Source organism: Cynocephalus volans, chromosome 8 (assembly GCF_027409185.1).
Source record: "Cynocephalus volans isolate mCynVol1 chromosome 8, mCynVol1.pri, whole genome shotgun sequence".
NCBI lineage: Eukaryota > Metazoa > Chordata > Mammalia > Dermoptera > Cynocephalidae > Cynocephalus > Cynocephalus volans.
The window spans coordinates 97088466-97108199 of NC_084467.1; the positions used below are offsets into that span (position 1 = coordinate 97088466).

General features: G+C 52.0%; 1 protein-coding gene across 1 annotated transcript; it reads left to right on the forward strand.

Annotated features, from left to right (window-relative positions):
- The first annotated feature begins 18918 nt into the window (after positions 1-18918).
- Positions 18919-19413, forward strand: UBL4B (ubiquitin like 4B). The gene has a single exon (XM_063103804.1). The coding sequence runs from the start codon at positions 18919-18921 to the stop codon at positions 19411-19413; it is 495 nt and encodes a 164-aa protein (XP_062959874.1).
- Positions 19414-19734: the final 321 nt, after the last annotated feature.

The window sequence follows — 19734 nt, forward strand, 5'->3', positions numbered from 1 at the left end:
AATTTTAATCCATGATATGTGGCCCCTGAGTCCATGAGTTTAATGTCTGACTTCTGCCTCTATTTACTTTTTCACTGAGGTGTAACTTACAAAGTGCACTAATTTCAAGTGCACAGCTCCACAAATTTCTATGTACATTACACCTTGAAACCGCCTCCCATACCTGGAACTAGAAGTTGACCAGTGTGTTCCAGCCTCTTTGTGTCCTTTTCAGTCAGTTCCCCAAAGTAACCCCTGGTCTAACATCTGTGGCTAGTGATTGATATTGGGAAGGACTGCCTGTTACTTAATCATTTGTCTTTTAAAAAAAGTGTTAAAATACCTTTCTTTTGTCTATTCTTTAGTGCTTTGCTTGATTAAATGAAAAGTAAGAAAATTCAAATATAGTTTAATGGTCTGTTGATACCAAATTGAGAACCAGCCCCCAGCCCCACCCTACCCAGCTCTGAAGTGCCTTCCTGAGTCTCATGGATTGAGGGAGAGGTGGGCTGTTTGGGGGCAATCCTGCATGTTTGTCACGGCGCTGGGCCTGTGGCAGGCGTTTAAAACACCTGCTGATGGCTGACTGGCTGGACTGATCATCTGTTGTAGATGGTGCACCCCTGCCCTTCAGGAGCTCCTGGCGATTGGCCTTCCTTTGTCTGGGGAGGAGGCATCAAGCTGCTGGCTGGTGAGATCCCATGGCTGAGGCTACCAGCCTGGTACCAGGAATTGTCCATTGCCTTCAGGGTGTCCTTGGCTGAACTCCCACTGCCCTGACCCCATACTCACACAGATGCTTACCACTCTCGCACAGCCCCTCATCTCCATCACCGTCTCCACCCAGGGACCCAGGCCTTGCTGCCTTCCGTGGCTTTGTCCTAGCAGACCCTGGCCCTTCCCATTCCACTGGGCGTGCTTCCACTTCTGGCCTTCCTCTTCCTCCTGCCTGAGGCTGGGCTGGGGTGGGCCAATCCAGGATGGTCACTGTGGGGATGTCACAGTCCAGGAATGAGGGCTTTCATCAGGGGAGGGGGGGAGGTGCAGTTCAGAGTAGAGAGAATCCACAGGCGTTTCTTTTCAAGCAGATTGGGCCCAGTCCCCTGTAAGTATTGCCCTTGAAAGCCTAGAGTACTCTGTGGCCTGGTCATTCCATCCCCAACCTCCCAACACACACACATGCACGCACGCACGCACGCGCACACACACACACACACACACACACACACACACCCTAGTGAAGAAAGAGGAAGGGCAGTAACAGTTGGAGGATCTTACCCAGTCTGAAGATCCCTCCCCACCTCCTACCACTTACCCCCAGCCCCCTCCCCAGTTTCTCCCCAAGTCTTTGAACACCAGAAGCACCTGGGAGCCAAGGTATGTTTTATTTTGAAAAATACAGCAGAGAGGAGAGGCAGCAGGGGAGCAAGAGAGAAAGGGATGGAGCACAGATGCAGGGTGAGGAGGGCAGCCTGCGGGAACCTGGTGGGACAGAGCCAGGCCAAGAAAGCACGTGATCCCTCCCCAGGTTAAATTTGCTGGGGGCCTTGAGTGTGCATATGGCCTGGCAAGGGTAGGCCAGACCTGGCTTTGCTCCTAGAGGATGCTGAGGAGCATATTTGTACAACTTTGGGGGTGGCAGTATGGAGGGGGTCTTGCGACCCTCAGACAGTGCTGCCCCTTTCCCTCCATCTCACACCATGGAGCCAAGCTGGCCATAGCTCCATGGTTTCCTGGCATCCCAGGGAGAGCTCAAGAGAGTCAGAACCAGGATGGAGACTCAGGGGCCCATCCCTGCAGGGCCAGGATTCTCTAAGACCTACAGCCATCCCCCCAACTCCAGCCCTGTCTAGTGCCCACTCAGAACTTCACAAGCTCAGACTTAACAATCCTCAGTCTCTCCATTTCTGGGGCCCTTCCTCGGGTGTCAGGAGCAATTTCCTGGCAGGCCTGGTGACAGGAGCCTGAGCCAGCCCAGGGGAAACCCAACGCCATAGTGTCAGCAACGGGTGTCCCTTATTGTCTGGGGAATGGGGCTGAGACTGTGCAGACTGAGTAGCCCGAAGGGGTGGGGAGGACCACCACTGCCCCTCCTTTATGGCTCCTTGGTCCCCTCCACACTTAGTGGAGGTCACTGTGCTTACTTCTCTTGCACCTAAGGAAGCTGGTAAAGATGCCTCCTTCCTGCTTAAGAATCGGTCCAAGGCTGGAAAAAGTCCCCCACACCTGGGAGACAGTGCCTATGGCGGATGGTGCCCTGCTCAGGACAGGCGCATCCTTTCCTCCTTACAGGGGTGTTGGGATGCTGCTTTGGGTGGGGCAAGATGTCCTCAGCCTCTTCCCTCCCCATTCTAATCTAGCTCCAGCATTCAGAGAAACATCTTCATCCCAGGCCCCTCAATGGCCAAAAAAACAGTTCACATCTTCTGCCTTTGGCTTTACCTTGTTGCTGGGTCTGTGTAGGCAACCACCTTCTCTGTTAACCAGAATGCTCCCGGGAGGGGGCGGGGACTGGGTGTCCTCTCTCCTCTATATGCCCTCAGAGTCACATGGCTACTTTCCAAGGACTGGTCTTTGAAGGTGGAGATTGGTCACATTCATGTGTGATCTGCCCCACCCACCCCCGCCATTTTCCTTTTGCTCTCTGTCCCCAGAGCTGTGCTAAATACTAGATACAGTCTCTGTTTTTGGAGGACCCACAGTGTAGAGGGGAAAGCAGACTGGAAAACAGATACAATAGATTGAGGTAAAGCCTGTAATGAGAAAATTCTGGCTTTGGGGCCAAGCATTCGCCCTGCAATAATGTGCCAAGAGATTTGTCAATAGCATACATAATAGTGTGAACAAAACAAAATATTTTATTTAGTCTAATTGCCCGTTAACAGGCTTGGATGCAGTAGATGCATATAAATACACATATTCTAAATTTAAATTTTGCAGCACTAATGTATTCACTGTTTTCCTGGTAATGTGTGTGTCCTCCATGCGTGGCACAGAGCAGGTGCTATTTCAAGGTTTGCTGCATTGGGATTGACTTACATATGGGGGTGAGATGACTCATAGTTGGAGGAGACACTCTTGAGTGACAAGCCTGAAGGGGCTGGGAGATGGAGGCAGAAGTTTGGAACAATGGGCAAATGGCCATTTGCTTGGTTTGGGCCTAAGTCCTGGCTAATGTCCAGGTTAGCTCTTTCCTTGTGCTCGGCAGACCCTTTGTTGTTGTTGTTGTTGTTAGAACTTCTCCTCCATGAGCTGGTTGAATAAGTCCATCTCCTGCCTGGGGCGTAGCTGTGTGCTTGGTGCTTGAGACTGGCCCCATCTGTTTTCTGGGAACTCAGAGTCGCCCTTCCTCGGGCTGTGGAATACTGCTGCTGGGATTCATCTCAGCAGTCCTACTCCCATCTCCTCCTTTTGCAGAAGAGGAAACTGAGGCTGAACATGCAGTAATTTGCTCAGGCCTGCCCAGCCATTTGAGGTTCTAGACCCCAGATCTCCCAATCCAAGTTCCTGCTGACCCCAGCTAGGATAAGTCCTGTAATATGTATTTATTAAGTACGTGTAGTATGCAGATTGTGCCTCAGGCAAGGTAAGAATGTCTCCAAATAAAATAATACAGTTGTTCCCAAACTTGTGGATTTTATGGGCCAATTAAAAATTTTAAATTAAAGGGTGGACATAAGTTTGACAATTTTTATTTTGCCAAGAATAGACTTTCTAGAAGTCCTTCTTTCATCATGTTCTATAACAAGAAAGAACATTTTAAATCAGAAAAGGGATGATATCATTTCAAATTTTTAAACTAAAATGAAGCCATATAAAGAATTCACTACTTATTTTTCTCCTTCACCTCAGATTGGTAAAAGCATCATCATGAACCAAAAGCCCTTCTATGGGCCTGAATTGGAAGACCCAGATCTGTTCCAAGGAGCCCATGCCCTGGTCTAAGATGGGATGGAGACTGGCCCAGACCCCAGCCATCCCTGCACAGTCCCCTCTAGGAAAGGGCAGCCCAGAGTGTTGGGGTTAGGTTGGAGCATGGGCAGAGCCAGTCCAGGCCCTTCTCTTGGTGCCTGGTGTTGGGAACTGGAGGGTTCTGGGAAGGACTTCTGGAAGCTCTGCCCTCAGTCATCTGACATCACTGTTTCCATGTGGATGCTTTGACCTGTGCACTAGCCCGAGGCTGTTTGACCCCGGGGGTTGGGGCAGTGGCCAGATCCCCTGAGTCTTGGGCACTTATACCAGCTTCTCTCATTGGCTGTATGACCTTGGCCCAGTCTCTGAATCTCTCTGGACCCCTTTCTTTGGCGTAAGGATAGTAGCAATGTACAGTTATATGGGCACAGGGGTTTCTCCTTTAAGAAGTTGCTAAATGTCTCAGGATCACAGAGCACCTAGTTCATGTCACATCCACTCCATCTTACAGATGAGGACACCATCTGTAGAGGGGAGGTGGCCCCTGAGGTCATGTTGTGAGCTGCCAGCGTTGGTGCTGGGGCCCAGGCTCCTGGCTGCCTCTTCAGAGCTCTTCGTCCACATCCCACAGCCTCCAGGTCTTCATTCAACCCAAGATCTGCCTAGAAAGGTCATTTTTCTCCAGACTTTGGCCCCCAGGTCTTTGTTCCCTCAGCGTGGCCCTGATGCCTCCCATTTTCCACTGGGCTCTGCATGATGAACTTGATGTGACACCTGTCCCCTCAGGCACTGGCACATCTAGGCACAAAGTTCAAGTCCAAACACCATTGCTCAGGCTCTGTGGCAGCCCCTGGTGGGGGGTCCTCTGCCACTGGGTGGTGGAGACTGCCATTGACTCTCCCCCAACTCCTTCCCATCTTCCCTCATCCCAAAGGCCAGGAGGAAGCCTCTCCTCTGGAAAGACTTCTCCCTGTTGGCACTTCCAGGGGGCTCCCTTGGCTTCCCAGTGTCACCTCCGCTCACTTCAGGACACACCATGACCTCCCCACCCTCCTGATTCCTGACAGGGATTGTGGGAGCCCTGGCCCCTCCGACTCTCAGGGAAACCTGTGTCTTCCCTCCCTCCCTCCCATCCTTTTCATCCTCCTCTCCTTCTCAGCCTTATCTGTCCCAGGATCTGACCTGCAGATGCACTCGCTGCTCTGCATGCTCCTGACCCCACAATGGCATCACCGCCCAGCCTGCCTGCCCTGGGGCCAGCTCCGGCCTGCTCTCCTTCCCTTTAAAAGGCCCCGTGTCTTGAAGCTGATTAAAACAAACACAGCTCATATTTTTGTTCTTAATCCAATTCTGCACTGGGCTGGGGTCGAGGAGGGAGGATAGGATGACAAGAAGCACATTCCTGACTATGCCAGGGGGGCGGCCAGAACCAGGTACCCGCGAGAAGTCCCCAGTGGCCAGGGGTGGGAGGGATGTTCCGAATGGGTGCTGGTGGACACCGGTGACTGGCCCTCCCTGGGCAGGACGCAGCTGCTGCTCCCAGGAAGGGTGAGGGGAGCAGTGGGGTCACAAGTTCTGCAGGACCTTCCCAGAAGGGGAGGCGACAGGCCCTTCTGGGAGCTGCCAGCCAGGGGTGGAGGCTCCCAACAGAGGCCTTTATTCTCCCGTTTTGAAGCAAGACAGGATCCTCTTGTCTCAGCCGACCCCTCCTGTGACTCCTCCTTAACACTTGGCCTTGGAGTTCCTCCGGACACACAGACCCAGCCACATACTGTGGATGCCTTCTAGTCCCGTAGGCAAGGCTCACAAGCCTCTGGGAACCAGAAGCTGTGTCTCCGCCATCCTGCCCTTCCCCACAAAGGGCCCACCACGAAGAGCATGTAGGAGAGGGAAAGTCCACGATGGCGCACGCAGTCTGGAGGCTGAGAGACTCGGTTTGAATCTTGTTCCGTTGTTTACTAGTTGTGTGATTGTGGGCAAGTTATTTCATCTCTTTGCAGCTCAGTTTCATCATCTGTAAAATGGGGGCAGTGGTAGCATCTGCCACAGGATGGTTGTGAAGGGCTGTGTACTTAGAACACAAACATCAAGAACTGTATCAGGAACTCCATTGCATGCTGTATTAACTGTGCTATTTAAAAATGGATTAACAAACGTGGAGGTGCCTAACAGTGTGCATGGCATGTGTTGATTGGACCTTAAAAGTATGTGATTTCATTGCTAAAGGAGACTTTGAGACAGCCTTGTCCAGGAGAGGGGGGAAGAAGATGGTGAGATCAAATAAAATGAAAGGAAAAAAAGGAGAAAAAGAAAAGGTAAAAGCATAGAATGGTCCAGAGAAGGAGACTAGGAGTGACATTAAAGAATTTGAAAAGGGAAGAATGAGGAGGGAGAGAAAAAACTGCCCCCCCCCAAAAAAAGGAAAGAAAGAGATAAGAAATAAACCAGGAAACAGCTAGATAGGAGAGTCAAGAAGGGAGAAGGATAGTGGGAGAAGGGGCCCTGACAAAGGGGACAGCTGGCCAGGGGCCTCATTGTCTGCCTTCAGAGTCTGCAGGGCTAGGATTCTTTCCCTGTCCACTAGAACAGCTGGTCCCCTACCCCGAACTTGGAGTCAAGATCCCCTTGGGAGGTCTTTGGACTAGTTAGGACCAGAGGACCAGGTAGGGAAAAACTCTCCTGGGCTGTAGGTTCATAGAACTGTATGTTCACAGTCTTGTAGGGATAAAGAAGGTATTTAAGATCCATTATTTGAATCTTAGTATTGACAGCTCGCCTACCCAGCCACCTCCAGAAAGGCCTGAATTACCTCCTAGAACAGGACACTTACCACTTCTTCAGAGGTGTTTCCTGGGCCCCTTCCAAGACTCACCTACAGCTACTGTGGCTACAAATCAATCAACTGATAAATGACAATTTTGTGAGCACCTATTTTGTGCCCCACCAGAAGGACAGAGGGCGAATCAGAGGGACCCTAGCAGATTGCCTGGTTCATAGGGGGTGTGTTTGTGGTCAGCCCGTCCTTGCCTGGTCATCATTGCCTCCTGGGTTCCAAGGCTCTCTCATCTTCCTTCCACATCCACGGTTACTTGGCTTGGGCTTTGACAATTCACCATACCATAGCTAGAAACCAAGATGCATGAGTAGGTCAGGGGAAGGGGGCTGGAAATGGCCTATAAAAATCTTGGGCTCCCTGTAAACGCAGAGCGGGCCTTTGAAAGCCCAAAGCACTTTTATGTGCTAGTTAAAGGGCCTTCCTGTTGTGTCGCCAGGATTTACAAGGAGGTGGGTAGGGGGATGGGGAGGTGAGGCCAAGTGCAGCCTCTATCTACTGACACTCCCTGGGCTTTTCAGAGCTGCCACCCTCTGGGTTCCAGCGGAGAAGGGAGGAAGGGAAGGGCTTAGCTACTTCTTGACTGTCACATTCTATTTACTAAGAGGGACTGTGAGGCTCCTCCTTGATGCTTGGAGATCCTGAATCTGCCCCTGGGACACTGTCAATGACCAAGGCAGTGAGGACATATTCTAGTCCAGCAACATCCATAGCCAGGGAGAGGGAGGCCCCAAGATAGAGACAGTGCTCTCAGGAGGCAGAGCCCAGGCTACTGTGTGGATTTTAAGCATGCAGGACGAGGGTGATCCAAATGGCTTCATTAGGAGAAATTGTCCCAGAGCTTGTCTTTCCCATGCCCTGTGTCTGATGCCAGCACCAAGGGATCACGGGGAGTGATTAGGTGCCTGCTCCACCTTGACCCCCTGAGTTAGGGATGCCCACCCATCACCCTGCCTCCCTGTGACACCCTGTAGGAATGTGATGTCCATGAGTTTAAAATTTACAAATAAAAGCCCCACAAATTCCATGTGTTATTCCAGCCCACTCTTCCTCGTGGAAGATGAGCTTCACAGTTTACTTTGCTCTCTGGGAGAGGTAGACTCAGCCAGTCACAGCTCAGAAGGACCCTCCCTGACCTGTGTGGAAGGAAGAAGTTGCCCCTCCCTGCTTGTCCACAGCACCCCGTGCTCACTCCCCTGCAGGGTCTGTCAAGGGGTCATTGAAAGACCCCACGGTTCTCCCTCTGGACTGCAAGCACCTGTCTGAGGCACAGAACTGAAGGAAAGAGCCAGCACTCACTGCCACCCTAGAGCTCGGAATTAAGCCAGGTGATTTGCGTCCATGATCCCCTTTCAACCTTCCACTGCCCTGTGCTGAAGATTCTAGTATTCTCCCCATTTTATAGTTCAGGATCGAGAGAACTTGCATTTTCCAACCTCTTCTCCTGTGTCAGGCCTTTTTGGGAAAAAGTACATGCATGTCTCCTTTAATCCTCCTGGTCTCCCAGCTGGGTAACATCAACCCCAGTTTATAAATGAGGGGATCGAGGCCCACGAAAGTTCAGGAACTGGGGGAAGTTCCAGCTGGGTAATGCCCAGCCCAGAGTTCTTTCCCTGTCCTGTTTCCTCTGAGCTGTAGGTCTTCTGCTCTTCTCATGCCAGGACGTCAGGACATGGAGGGAATCCCGCTCCTTGGCTGGCGCCACAGGCACCTCGGCCCTTGCCTCTCAAGCCCGCCTTGTCTCTGTCCATCTCACAGCACCATCTCCTTGGCTGCCCACTCCAGCTGTCCTCTCCAGACTTACTTCATCCTCAGTCCAACCCTTCTGGGGGTAGCAGCCGGAGCCACACTCAGCTTCCTAGGCCTGGGGCCCTGTACTCAAGCAGGAGAATTTCCATGTTGACCTCACCATGACCCCCGTCCCCAGCCTGCTGGCTCAAGGTGCCCATAGTGGCCTCAGGTCTCTGGCATTCTTCCCTGATGCTACAATTCCCCTCTGCTCCTCTGTGACCCTATTGGGTTTCCCTGGGTCCAGCCAACCAAACACTGCCATATGGAGGAGAGTTACATTTCCTGTATATGTGTCAAAATATCTGAGCGGATGTGAAATAGATCAGACATGTATAAAAATAAACTTTTACAGGGTGACTGACTACTCCCCTCCAGGGGAACCAACGATTCACTCTTCATCTGGGGCCCAGAAACTTGGCTGGGGCCTTGGGGACCACTCCCCACACTTGGCTCCCCATGGCCATCCATCCTGCCTCATTTCCTTAGGCTTGGTGCCAGCTCCTCTCCTGAAAGGCATTCTCCCCAGGCATGAAAACCCTCCTGCAATAGGCCTGGAGTTAGAAAATCATCTCTCTGGGCCTCTATTTCTTGGGGTTTTTTGGCAGCTGGCAGGTATGGGGATCCACACCTGTGACGTTGGTGTCATAAGGCTGCACTCTAACCAACTGAGCTAACCATGGGTCCACGTTTCTTGGTGGAGGTGCTAAGGCTTGTTCTTTCAGTTCCCCTTTCCCTCTGACAATCTGTGACTCTACAACTCAGGGGTCCCCCATCTAGGCCACAGCAGGACCACACAATTACCTCTTCTGTTGATCAGAACATGATGATTTTATCTCAGTTGGCCTTTCCCATTGCATTAGTGTGAGCCCTGGTGGACAAGAAGGCAGGGGTCATTCTGTTCAGAAACCCCTGCCTGAGTCTACTGTGAAGGCTTGTCGAGGTCATCTTGTCTATCCCCCTGCTTCCAGCTAAATATTACCTGACTTGGTTCAGTTAAATTGGCTTTGTTCTCTTTACTGCTAATGGTTTGCAGGAAGCAGCATCCTCAGCCTCATATTAGAAATTTCTCCCTAAATATTAATTCTAAACGCTTCTGCATTCAGACCTGACCTCCCACCCCCCAATGCCTTTGAAGGGAGGTGGGAGAGGGGTCAGGTATAAGTGGGAGCTTGAGAGGGTGCACCGTGATTTTGAACAGCTCAGGAGATTCCTGAGTCAACCCTTCTGTGATCCTGAAGCAGTTTGGGGAGAAGTCTGTATTTGACAACCCACATGATTTCCAACAGATCCCATACTTGCACTACTGCTTCCTATCTGGCAAAGAACCCAGCCTGGCCATGACCTCTGCCTTTGCCCAGCCAAAGAGGGCCAGGGCTGAAGACCAAATGCCCAACACACGAGCTTAGTCAGGACCCAGAGGCCAGGGGCTAATTTCCATTTTCCTACAGCCATCTGGGAAACCAAATGGGCTACCAGCTGGCAGGGAGGGAGCCCAGGGCCACCTCACATGTTTTCACACTCTGCTTCCTGGCTCCAGGGGTGCACCACTCCCAACAGAGATTGGCATCTGCTGGGCAGCTGCTGTCCTGTCAGGAAGGTGGTGTCCAGACCTTGGGCTACAGGACTGGCCCTCAGCTTCAAATTAGCCAGGCCCTCCCTTCTCCTGCCACCTGCCCACTACCTCCCAGGCCTCTTTTGAGCACTGTGTGTCCAGGCCACTTGTCAGAGATGGCCTCAAGACATCAGTTACTGAATCTGAGGTTCAGGGTTTCACTGGGTGGAAAGACGGTGTTTTCAGGGTATCAAAGGATTTGGAGACAGGATTTGGAGAGGCCAAGGGAGGGGCAAGGGCTGGCAGCTGGCTCCCTTGACTTTCTCTTGTTAGCACCTGCCACCTCAAGTCTGGTCCCAGATGCTCTATACTCACCACGTTTCCACAAGCCCTGTCCCTTCGCAGACATTTAACCCTTAATCAGGTCCCTTTTAGTGAAAGTAATGGGGTGATTTGTCTATGAGTCCTAGGAGCATTTATTATGGGATGGTCTAAATATGCAAAAGGTATCAGTCCAGTGTGGTATTCTTGCAGCTGAGGAGGCACTTCTGGGCAGAAGCTCATATTGGTGACCCCTGGGAGGGCCTTCAGCTAGGATTTCAGGCTACTGGTCTGGCAGATAGCTGCTTGGATTTCTATACGAGGAGCAACTCAGTTGAAGAAATTCTGATGGTCTACTGTGGATGCTGAGGCAGCCCCTAATCAGGCCTCAGTTTTTCCATTGGTCAATATAGTTCATGCTGCTCCCAGGAACATCCAATCAGCTGTTGATTGGGTTAGAATTTTCTCCCTTTTGCTTTTGGCTCCAGCCTCTTCTAATGACTGGTTGCATGTGGCTAGTGCTACCAGCTGGAAAAGCAGGAAGTCAAATACTAAAATAGTAAGCAATCCTCCCAACCCAACATCCCCCTGCCAATTGGACCTCCTTGAGGTTAACCAAGCCCAAATCCAAGTGTATACTAGCTCCCTTGCTCAGCTGTAATTCAGCCTCTCTTCTCCCGAGGGAGGTCTGTCCCACAGGTAGCTCAGTCCCCGCAAGCCAGCCTCACTCTGTCTGTTCCGTTTTCTTAGCTCTTTTCTCTCAGGTCCTCCATTTTAGTCCCAGAATCCTTTGTCACAAAGGTCATGCAGTTGTTACATGCTATCTTCCCTAGCAGGGGTTGCCCTTCCTATTCTGACAGATGGGGTCTTGTGGGCAAGGATCTCATCCAAGGACTGGCCTTAGCACCCTTAGACCAAGAGTCAGGCTGAAAGGATGGTTGTTGAAGGACCAGCCTTTGCATCTTTCCAGGAGCAACAAGGGGTCTCTTTGGTCATATGTAATCAGTGTGGCATCATCTTTAGAGTGGCCACAGGCTTTTCCATCCAGACCCAGCTGTGGACTTGCAAGACCAGCAAGAGCAGAACATATTCAGGGCAGGCTCTGTGGGTACCTCCTCTGTCCTTTTAATACTTCATGTTTGCTCTTTGCTGCATGGTAGAGGGTTTCTGCCACTCTGGTTGATGACACAGATCTTCAAGGGAACAGTCAGCTCTGGAGTCGGGGGGAGCATTCATCAAAGCCACGCCTAGGAGGTACTCACCAATGCCAGGCCCTCAGCTGGGTCTCTGTAGCTGCCACTCCTCTTCCTGACCCAGCAGGCCCTTTGCTTTTCCATGTAACCTGGCCTAGATAGGAATCAATCTTTTTTCTTATCGTTGCAACCAAGACAAGATTAAAGATTTTTCAGGAAGCACTTTAAAAGGACATGCAAGGGCAATGGATAAGCCTCGCCCTGGGAAAACCACCTTCGTGATCATGGTATCTCTCCTGCTAGGTAAAATCAACTACAATGTATACTGAGAAGTTAAAATAAAAAAATAAAAACTAAAAAAAAGGACATACAAGGGGAAATAGTACTCGAGAATTAAGGGAACACATGCTGAGTTAGCACCAATCCTGATGGAACCAGAATCTGCCCCCTAATGCTTCACCTGGCCCTGTCTGGCACATCAGGTCCTGGCCTCAGCCACCAGGGCCCTCAGCCCTTCCCATTCCCTGGCCCCCAAATGAGGGAGGCAGTTTCCTACTTGGCCCCAAAGATCCCTCCCCAGGCCTCTGACACTGCTGGTACAGGTGCTGCCCACAGCCTCCTGGAAGACTTCCTTAATCTGGCCTGGAAGAAGGATTTTCATAGTTAGCCTCTCCATCCTGTCCTGAAGGACACTGATGAGCTGGTTGTAAAGGCTGGTTCTGCCTAGAACTTCTCACACCTGTCCCCTTTTCTAGGCCTTAAGAAAATTGCTCTCTCCTGTCTCACCTGCCTTTCTGGTGCCTTACCTGCCTAGTCCAGTTCTAGTCTTAGCACTACCTCTTGTTCATGGTAAATCTGCAGAGCAGAGATAGCTCCCCAAAGTCTAGTGCAAATGCCTGGCTCATATTTAGTGCACAAGAATATTTGTGGAATTCAAATGTGGATGCATGGATGAATAACCAACCCTGGGACTTGTGAATCCAAGCCTTCCCTTTGTCCCCAGTGCTCATGATGGCCCCTTCTCTGAAGAGATGTCTTGCTGAATCCCAGTCCCTGAGGATTTATAATATCACTACTCTAAAGTTCAGAGTGTGTCTAGCATGTTTAAATGTATGGTGCAGTACCACGGCTACAGGCTGAAGCAGATGACTTGTCAGCTGAAATCACACAGAGTGCAGATGGGCTAAGGAGATGCCCCTGTGTCCATCATGGTTACAGTACTCCTAACAGAGATAACATGCCACCAGCCATGCCATGGGCAGTGTCTCCTCCAGGGCCCACCAGAGAAGGCATCTGGGAAAGAAGGACCTCACTGTTGGCAGTGTAGCACTGGGTGGGGTCCTGGTGTTCCTATAGCCCCAGTGGAGCTCAGAGACAGTGTGGGAAAGAAAGCTCTCTACTGATCCCAGGTTAGGTTGGCAGGGTGTGTGTGTGTGTGTGTGTGTGTGTGTGTGTAAGAGAGAGCGAGCAATATCTGTGGGCTCCCCTTTGGGACACCTGTGCTTAGTCAGGCACTGCGTGGATTGCAGTATAATGTGTTTAACTCAGAAGTTTTGGCGCCAGTAAGGAACACCTCTGAGAAGGCGACTGGCCCTGTCTGCTTTCTTGCTGCCTCATCTCGCACTTGCTTATTGCACTCCAGTACGCTAGGTACCCACCTCTTCCCATGGACTTGTGCATGCTGGGCCCTCAGCCAGGATGTCCTTGACTTCTTCACTGGAGCAACTCCTGTTCCTCCTTCAGATCCCCCCGAGGTCCCTCCCTGGTGAAGCCCTCTGACCTGACCCTTCCCCCCTATTTGGAGTCAGGAGTTCTTCCCCTCCATAATAAAGTTTATGCATGGTTTGTGTGTTCCTTACACAGGGATGTGTCTTACTATCCTCTATTCCTACATCGACACCTGGCACAGCACCCAGCTCAGGGTGGGCACTGTCGTCTGTGCCTGGAGCATGACCCTTGAGGCAGGGGAATGACTGGCATCTGTGGGAGGAGGGGGCTCATCTATGAATGAGACTCTGGACCCCTGGTCCAGTCTTGTGTGCCCAGGCCCCAGGCCCAGGAGTTGTGATCAGCCACCAGAGCTGGCTGGGGAGGTCACCACTGACATCTAGTGGTCACAACAGGCTGCAGCCCCATGAGGTTTTCCAGAGGGTGTGCAACCTGCATAGACTACGGCGCCACCAGGCTTTTGAGCAGCCCCCCAGCCAGCATCTGAGTTCTCTAGGGCTCCAGGATGGCAACTCAGGGCAGGACTTAGGCTGTCTGGGGCAAGGACCGAGGCCTGGCAGATGCTAGGCTACCCACTGTCAGTAAGGGCAAGGCTGGGACTGTGGGTTCCTGTGGCCCCTGAGATCTGCTGCCCTCCTCCTGCTCCAGCTCTCTTAGCCCCACAGGCTGCAGGCTTTGGCTCACTAGCGTCAGCCTCAGCTCCCTAAGACCTGGGAAGGGGAAGGTTTTAGGGTCCCCACTGAAGCAGGCACAGATCCATCTTTATGTAGCCAGTTCCAGCCAGTGTATGAGGTACAGGGAAGGGGCCTCATTCACTTACTGAGCACCTACTGTGTGCCAGGCACTGTAAAGGGTGGGCTGGAGTCAGGGGCTTCCTAAAGAGCTGCCTGGTCTGTCCTGGCACAGAGCAGCACAGTGGTGGGCCAGCAGGCAGCTCTTGCCACGGGCTGTCTGGGGACTTGCCGGTCTCCTCCCACCATTGCTGATGGTCGCTCCTCCAGGGCCTGCAGAGTGGAGGCATGTAGTGGGTGCTCAAGACATGCTGTTGAAAGGTGGGGCTGTGTCAGGTAGGGAGCAGGGTGTGCCAGGAACCCCAGCTTCCGGCTGTCAACCCCTCTGTGGATAAACAGCTTCCCAGATTCCGCTTTCTCTAACAAAGTTTTATAAAGTTCCAGACTGTGAGGAGAGGAGAGGAGGGGCAGTGTTCTTAGCAGGGAGGCTTGCAGAGGTTTGATTGCACTTGGTTTGCATTAACCACGCCTTCCCACTCCTGCTTCTTCCCTCTTTTCTTTCCCTTTCTTCCTTCTCCCCTGGTGATGCTCCCTGACTGCACCTTTTCTCCCAGCCCCATTTGCTGGTCTCCCTCTGCAGCTCTCCTCTTTCTGAGCACTTCCTGTGCTCAGCTTTCTTCTTCTGCACTCCCCCTTTCTCTCCCACTGTCTCTGTCTTGCTTTTGCCCTCCTTCTCTCTGTGTCCACGAGTCTCTGCCCTGCCCACCCAGGCGCCTCCCCTGGAAGGCCATCCTGACATCATTTAAAGCGCAATAACTGGTAACTTGCTGGGGAGCAGGGAGTGAGGTGGGCAGAAGTCATAACTTTTCTTCTTGATGAGCTTTTCATGCAGCCCCAGGGAATGGCCATAAACCCCCCACAGCCCAGAGCCCCCTTCAGCTGTCAGGAGGTGACTGTCCCCCTTTCTTCCCCTTGGCTGGCCAGATCCACAGAGGATGCTTTGCCTGCCTGCCTGTGCCAGCAGTGATGGCGACCCACGCTGGCCTGTGGGGAGTCACACTCCGGGCACGTTTTTAGTCACACTCCGGGCACACTCACTTTACACCCTCCCACCCCCCCCATCTGCCCCGCCAGACATGTGTTCTCTTCCCAGTGGCACTAATTGCATCTGCAGTTGTCTTTGAGAGGTATCCGAGCCCATTACTGTCCAGCACTCTCTGCATGCATTTGCTTTTTCCCCCAAGTCACAGATCCCACTCATTCCCCATAATCTCCCCCACTAATTATGGCAATCATTGTCTGATTGCATGCTTTGACTACGTAATTACATTTTCTCATGCTAATTGTTTAATTAAGACTAGCAATTACATGGGAGAATTTATGAAATTTCCAGGCTCGAAATGTGATCTGAGGACCCAAAAAGGTGCCCCCACTGTCCCTTTGGGGAGGGCCATGGGGTCTTCAGGGCACAGACTCAGGGATTGGGCAGTGACCATCTCTCAGCTTCTCCAAACACCACGAATTCTGAAGCTTCTGTCCTTGTAGCCCAGTAGGACACTGGGACCCTTTTAGACCACGTAGCCTGATTTGGAAAGCATGACCCTGCAGGCGTAGCCCTCAAAGCCCCTGTCACAGGCGCACTTGCCTGTATGTGGCTGGCCACTGGCCTTGGAGAGATAGAGCCTGAGCTGTGGCCCTCTGTGCTTCTAGAAGCCCAGACTTCTCCAGTGTCTTGAGCAGCACCCAGGATAGGTCTGGGGAGGAGAGGCTGGAGGCAGCCAGCTGATACTCATCTCCCTCCATGTTCAGAACTCTGGATCCTGTCCCTTTCCTCAGAAGCCCCATAGCCTGGGAGAAAGATTACAGGCTGCTCTCTTCCCCATTCCACCTTCAGTCTCCTGCAGAAGATGATGCAAACCTCAGCCCTCCAGGAAACCTTCCTGGATTAACTCTGCTCTGGGCATCTCCCACTGTATGGCCCCAATCCTGTCCCTCTGATGGTTTGTGCACCACAGGGTCCTCCCCTCCAGAGACTGGATGCTCCTAAATGGCAGAGAAGAAACCTCAGGACTCCCCCGACTCCCTCTGCACAGATGTCATGTCATCACAGAGTTTGTGGTCCCTCCCACACTATGTACATTTGCAAATTCTGTCTTCTTTCAAATGCACCAGAGTAGCTGGCTATTTAAAGAAATACTATAGAAGATCCTTTGGTAAAGACCAGAATCACCTTCTGATTTATTTTTTATGTAATTTTGGATTTTCGTCTCTCAAGGGGAGGAGGTGGGGATGAGGGAGAGGCTGCAGGCAGGTTTGTATCTCTTTACGGCCTGTCCTACTGGATCCTGCATGTCTCAATTTTGTCTTCTCCATTTGACAAGACTGTATTCAAGGCCTTCTGTTTATCAGGCTCAGTGTGCCGGAGGCAGGGGATATGAAAATAGGTAAGACCCAGTCCCTGCTTCCAAGAGCTGGTGAGGAGACACAGATGTGCTAGATTTATCAACACAGGTATATTCAGAGGGAGTAAAGGTTGCACAGAGGGAGGTGGGATTACCTCTGCCCAGGAATGGGGAAAGCAGAGAAGTCTTCATGGAGGGAAGTGATTTTAACCCAAAAGTTTAAAGGATGAGTTGGAAGAGGATAAGCAAGTAGAGGAAATGACAGGCGGCTGGAGTGAGGATGCAGAGTGGGGAGGTGGTGAAGCTGGGGTGGCAAGCAGGGCCAGGCCATGATGGCCTTGGGTACCCAGCCGAGGATTCCAAAAGAAAAGGGGATTAAACCGGATGGTGTTACCAATGGAGTGAGGGAGGGGATGAACTATGAGTTTAGAACCAGGACGGAGGCAGGGAAGGAGTGGCAAATTGGAAGGGGAGAGGAGCGGGGTGGGTGAGGGTGGGAGCAGGAGGTCAGGGAATTCCTGACTTGTGAGCACAAATTTCTCTATGGACTAGAATTTGGGTCACCTGCTAAGAGTGAGAACATGGGGGTGGGGTGAGGGGTGAAGGCTAGCCAGGTTTGTGGCATCTGTGGGTGTTTTCTTCAGCTGCCCTTAGCTGCCAGGGCTAGAAGACAGGGGTGGAGTCTGGAGCAACCTTGGGACGGGGATCAGGGCTGGGTGCTGTGGAAAGGCAAGTCTGGAAAGTCCAAGGATGTTGGCAGCAGCATCATGCCACTACAGAGTCCAGGCTGGTGGGAAAGGAGAGGAGGTCAAGTGGGAGGGTGGGGAGGGGACGGGAAGAGCTGGGTGCTAGCGGGCACAGTAGGTAAGCACAGAGTGCTGGGAGAGTCAAGGCCCCCCAGCTATGAGACTTCAGCCAGGTCTTCTCCAAGCTTGGTCACTTAACAAAACAACTATTCCTTCCTCATGGGCTTAAATGTAACTACACATCTGAAGGCCTTGACCCAGGGGCCCTTCAACCATGTGCTGCTCTGAAAACTGCCAAATGCAGCCGAAATTGCTGACACAGAGGAGGCCAATAAGTATCCCTTTCCTTTTTCACCTTTGAGCTCTGCACACCTGCTGAGTGCCTGCAAATGGAAGGCGATGAGCAGATGTTTGTTTCAGGAGGCAACACGGGTAATGGTGAAGAGGAAAGCCATACTGCCTGCTTGCTGTAGGATTAAGCTGAGCCTCTGCTTTTTCCTCTGTCGTATGGAGATCATGACAGCACCTGCCTCAGGTTGTCAGGATTAACTAAGGTGATGCATGTGGCCCTGCCCTATCACTCCAGTGTTCATGTTCCTGAAGGCCTGATGGCTTCTTCCTGTGGGCACCTGCAAATCTCTGCCTAAGGGTTTTCTCTGGTCACAGGAGCATGCTCTGCACAGCTGTGGACCAGAAGGGCCAAGGAGGTAGTGCTCTCATCAACCAAAGACAGGAGCCAGAGCCTAAAGATCCAGCCTCTTGCTCCTCAGGTGGTATGACAGGTGCATTCTGCGCAGCTCCCAGAGCTCCCCAGCAGCATAAAATACAAGTTGCCCACAATGACAGCCTGCTCATTAATGCGGGTTCAGACTCCCTTCTTCCCCTCCTTGTCTCACTTCCTTGCTCCCCTGCTGGTGCACCCCGGGATCACCTCCCAACTGAATACTTGGACTCAAATTCTTGTCTCTGAGTCTGCTTCTAGGAAACCCAATCCAAGAGAGCTTGTAAGTGCTTGACAACAAGAAGACCCTTGGTCAGTGTTCGCTGGCTCACTAGTCTGAAAGCTTCATGAAGGCAGGAGTTATCCGTTTTGATACAGTTGTCTCCTCAAGTCCAGGTACTGCATGGAAAAGGCACCCAATACACGTGCTGAATGTCTTTTTTTTTTTTTTTTTTTTAAAGATGACCGGTATGGGGATCTTAACCCTTGACTTGGTGTTGTCAGCACCACACTCAGCCAGTGAGCGAACCGGCCATCCATATATGGGATCCGAACCCAGGGCCTTGGTGTTATCAGCACCGCACTCTCCCGAGTGAGCCACGGGTCGGCCCCGTGCTGAATGTCTTAACAGATATTCCCCTTACGCTACCCTGTCCTTTCCAGCCCTCCCTTTCCCTAGCGCCACTCTCCTTTTTCCTATTCCTACATTTTTTTTCCTGGCCCTCCTTTTTTTCTCTTCTCCCCACCTTTCTCCTTTCACTGAGGAAGGATGCTCTGTGCCCAAAATGACCCTCTGCTGTGCCTTCAGTTCTGCTCTGGAAATGAGCCTTGCTACAGCATTGTGACATCACTGTGCAATAGCCAATGGATGCCAGCTGGGGCTAGGCTCTTGCCTCTTGGGACCACTGGCCCTCTGTTGATAGGGAGAAGCCAACTTTTCCTGCAGGGTCCCTTAATCTTCAGGGCAGCTCCTGGAGCATGGATCCCTCCTGATACCACTCTTGGCTCAATGTTCCTCACGGTCAAGCTGCTCCTGGGCCGGAGATGCAGCCTGAAGGTGTCAGGGAAAGAGAGCGTGGCAACGCTGAAGAAGCTGGTTTCTGAGCGGCTGCAGGTGCCTGAGGAGCAGCAGCACCTGCTCTTCCGTGGCCAGCTTCTGGCCGATGACAAGTGCCTCTCAGACTACCACATTGGGCCCAATGCCTCTATCAATGTCATCATGCGGCCCCTTGAGGAGATGGTGCTAAAGGAGGCCCACCAGCCCCAGCCCCTGTGGCACCAGCTGGGCCAGGTCCTACCCAAACACTTTGGGCCACAGGATGCCAAGGCAGTGTTGCAGCTGCTGAGGCAGGAGCATGAGGAGCGCCTGCAGAGGATAGGCCTGGAGGACCTGGAGCAGCTGGCACGGCACCTACTGGCAGAGGAGCAGCACGTGGAGGGAGAGAGGGAGCCCAAGGCTATGGCCTCAGAGCTCCTGCAACAAGGAGGAGGAGGTGGAGGCTGATCAGTAAACCGCCCACCCTACTCATTTGCATGCTAAAATTCTCCTGGCCTCATCCTTACATGCTCCTTGCTGACTTTTCTCAGTACTTCCTGCTGATGTAGATACGTCCACACACATTTTTTGAACGTCCAAAGCAGCTAGAGGGTTTCTAGACCCCTTTGTTCCCTTTTGGGCCTGAGTTCCCCCTCTGAAATGTGGAATGATTTCAGCCCCATCACTATCCACTATCAGAAGGGGTTCTGATTGCCTGCTGTCAGCAACCCCCATGGCCCGGAGTCTCTATGGCTCTAGACAGACCTTCTTTCTCCTTTGGAGCAGAAG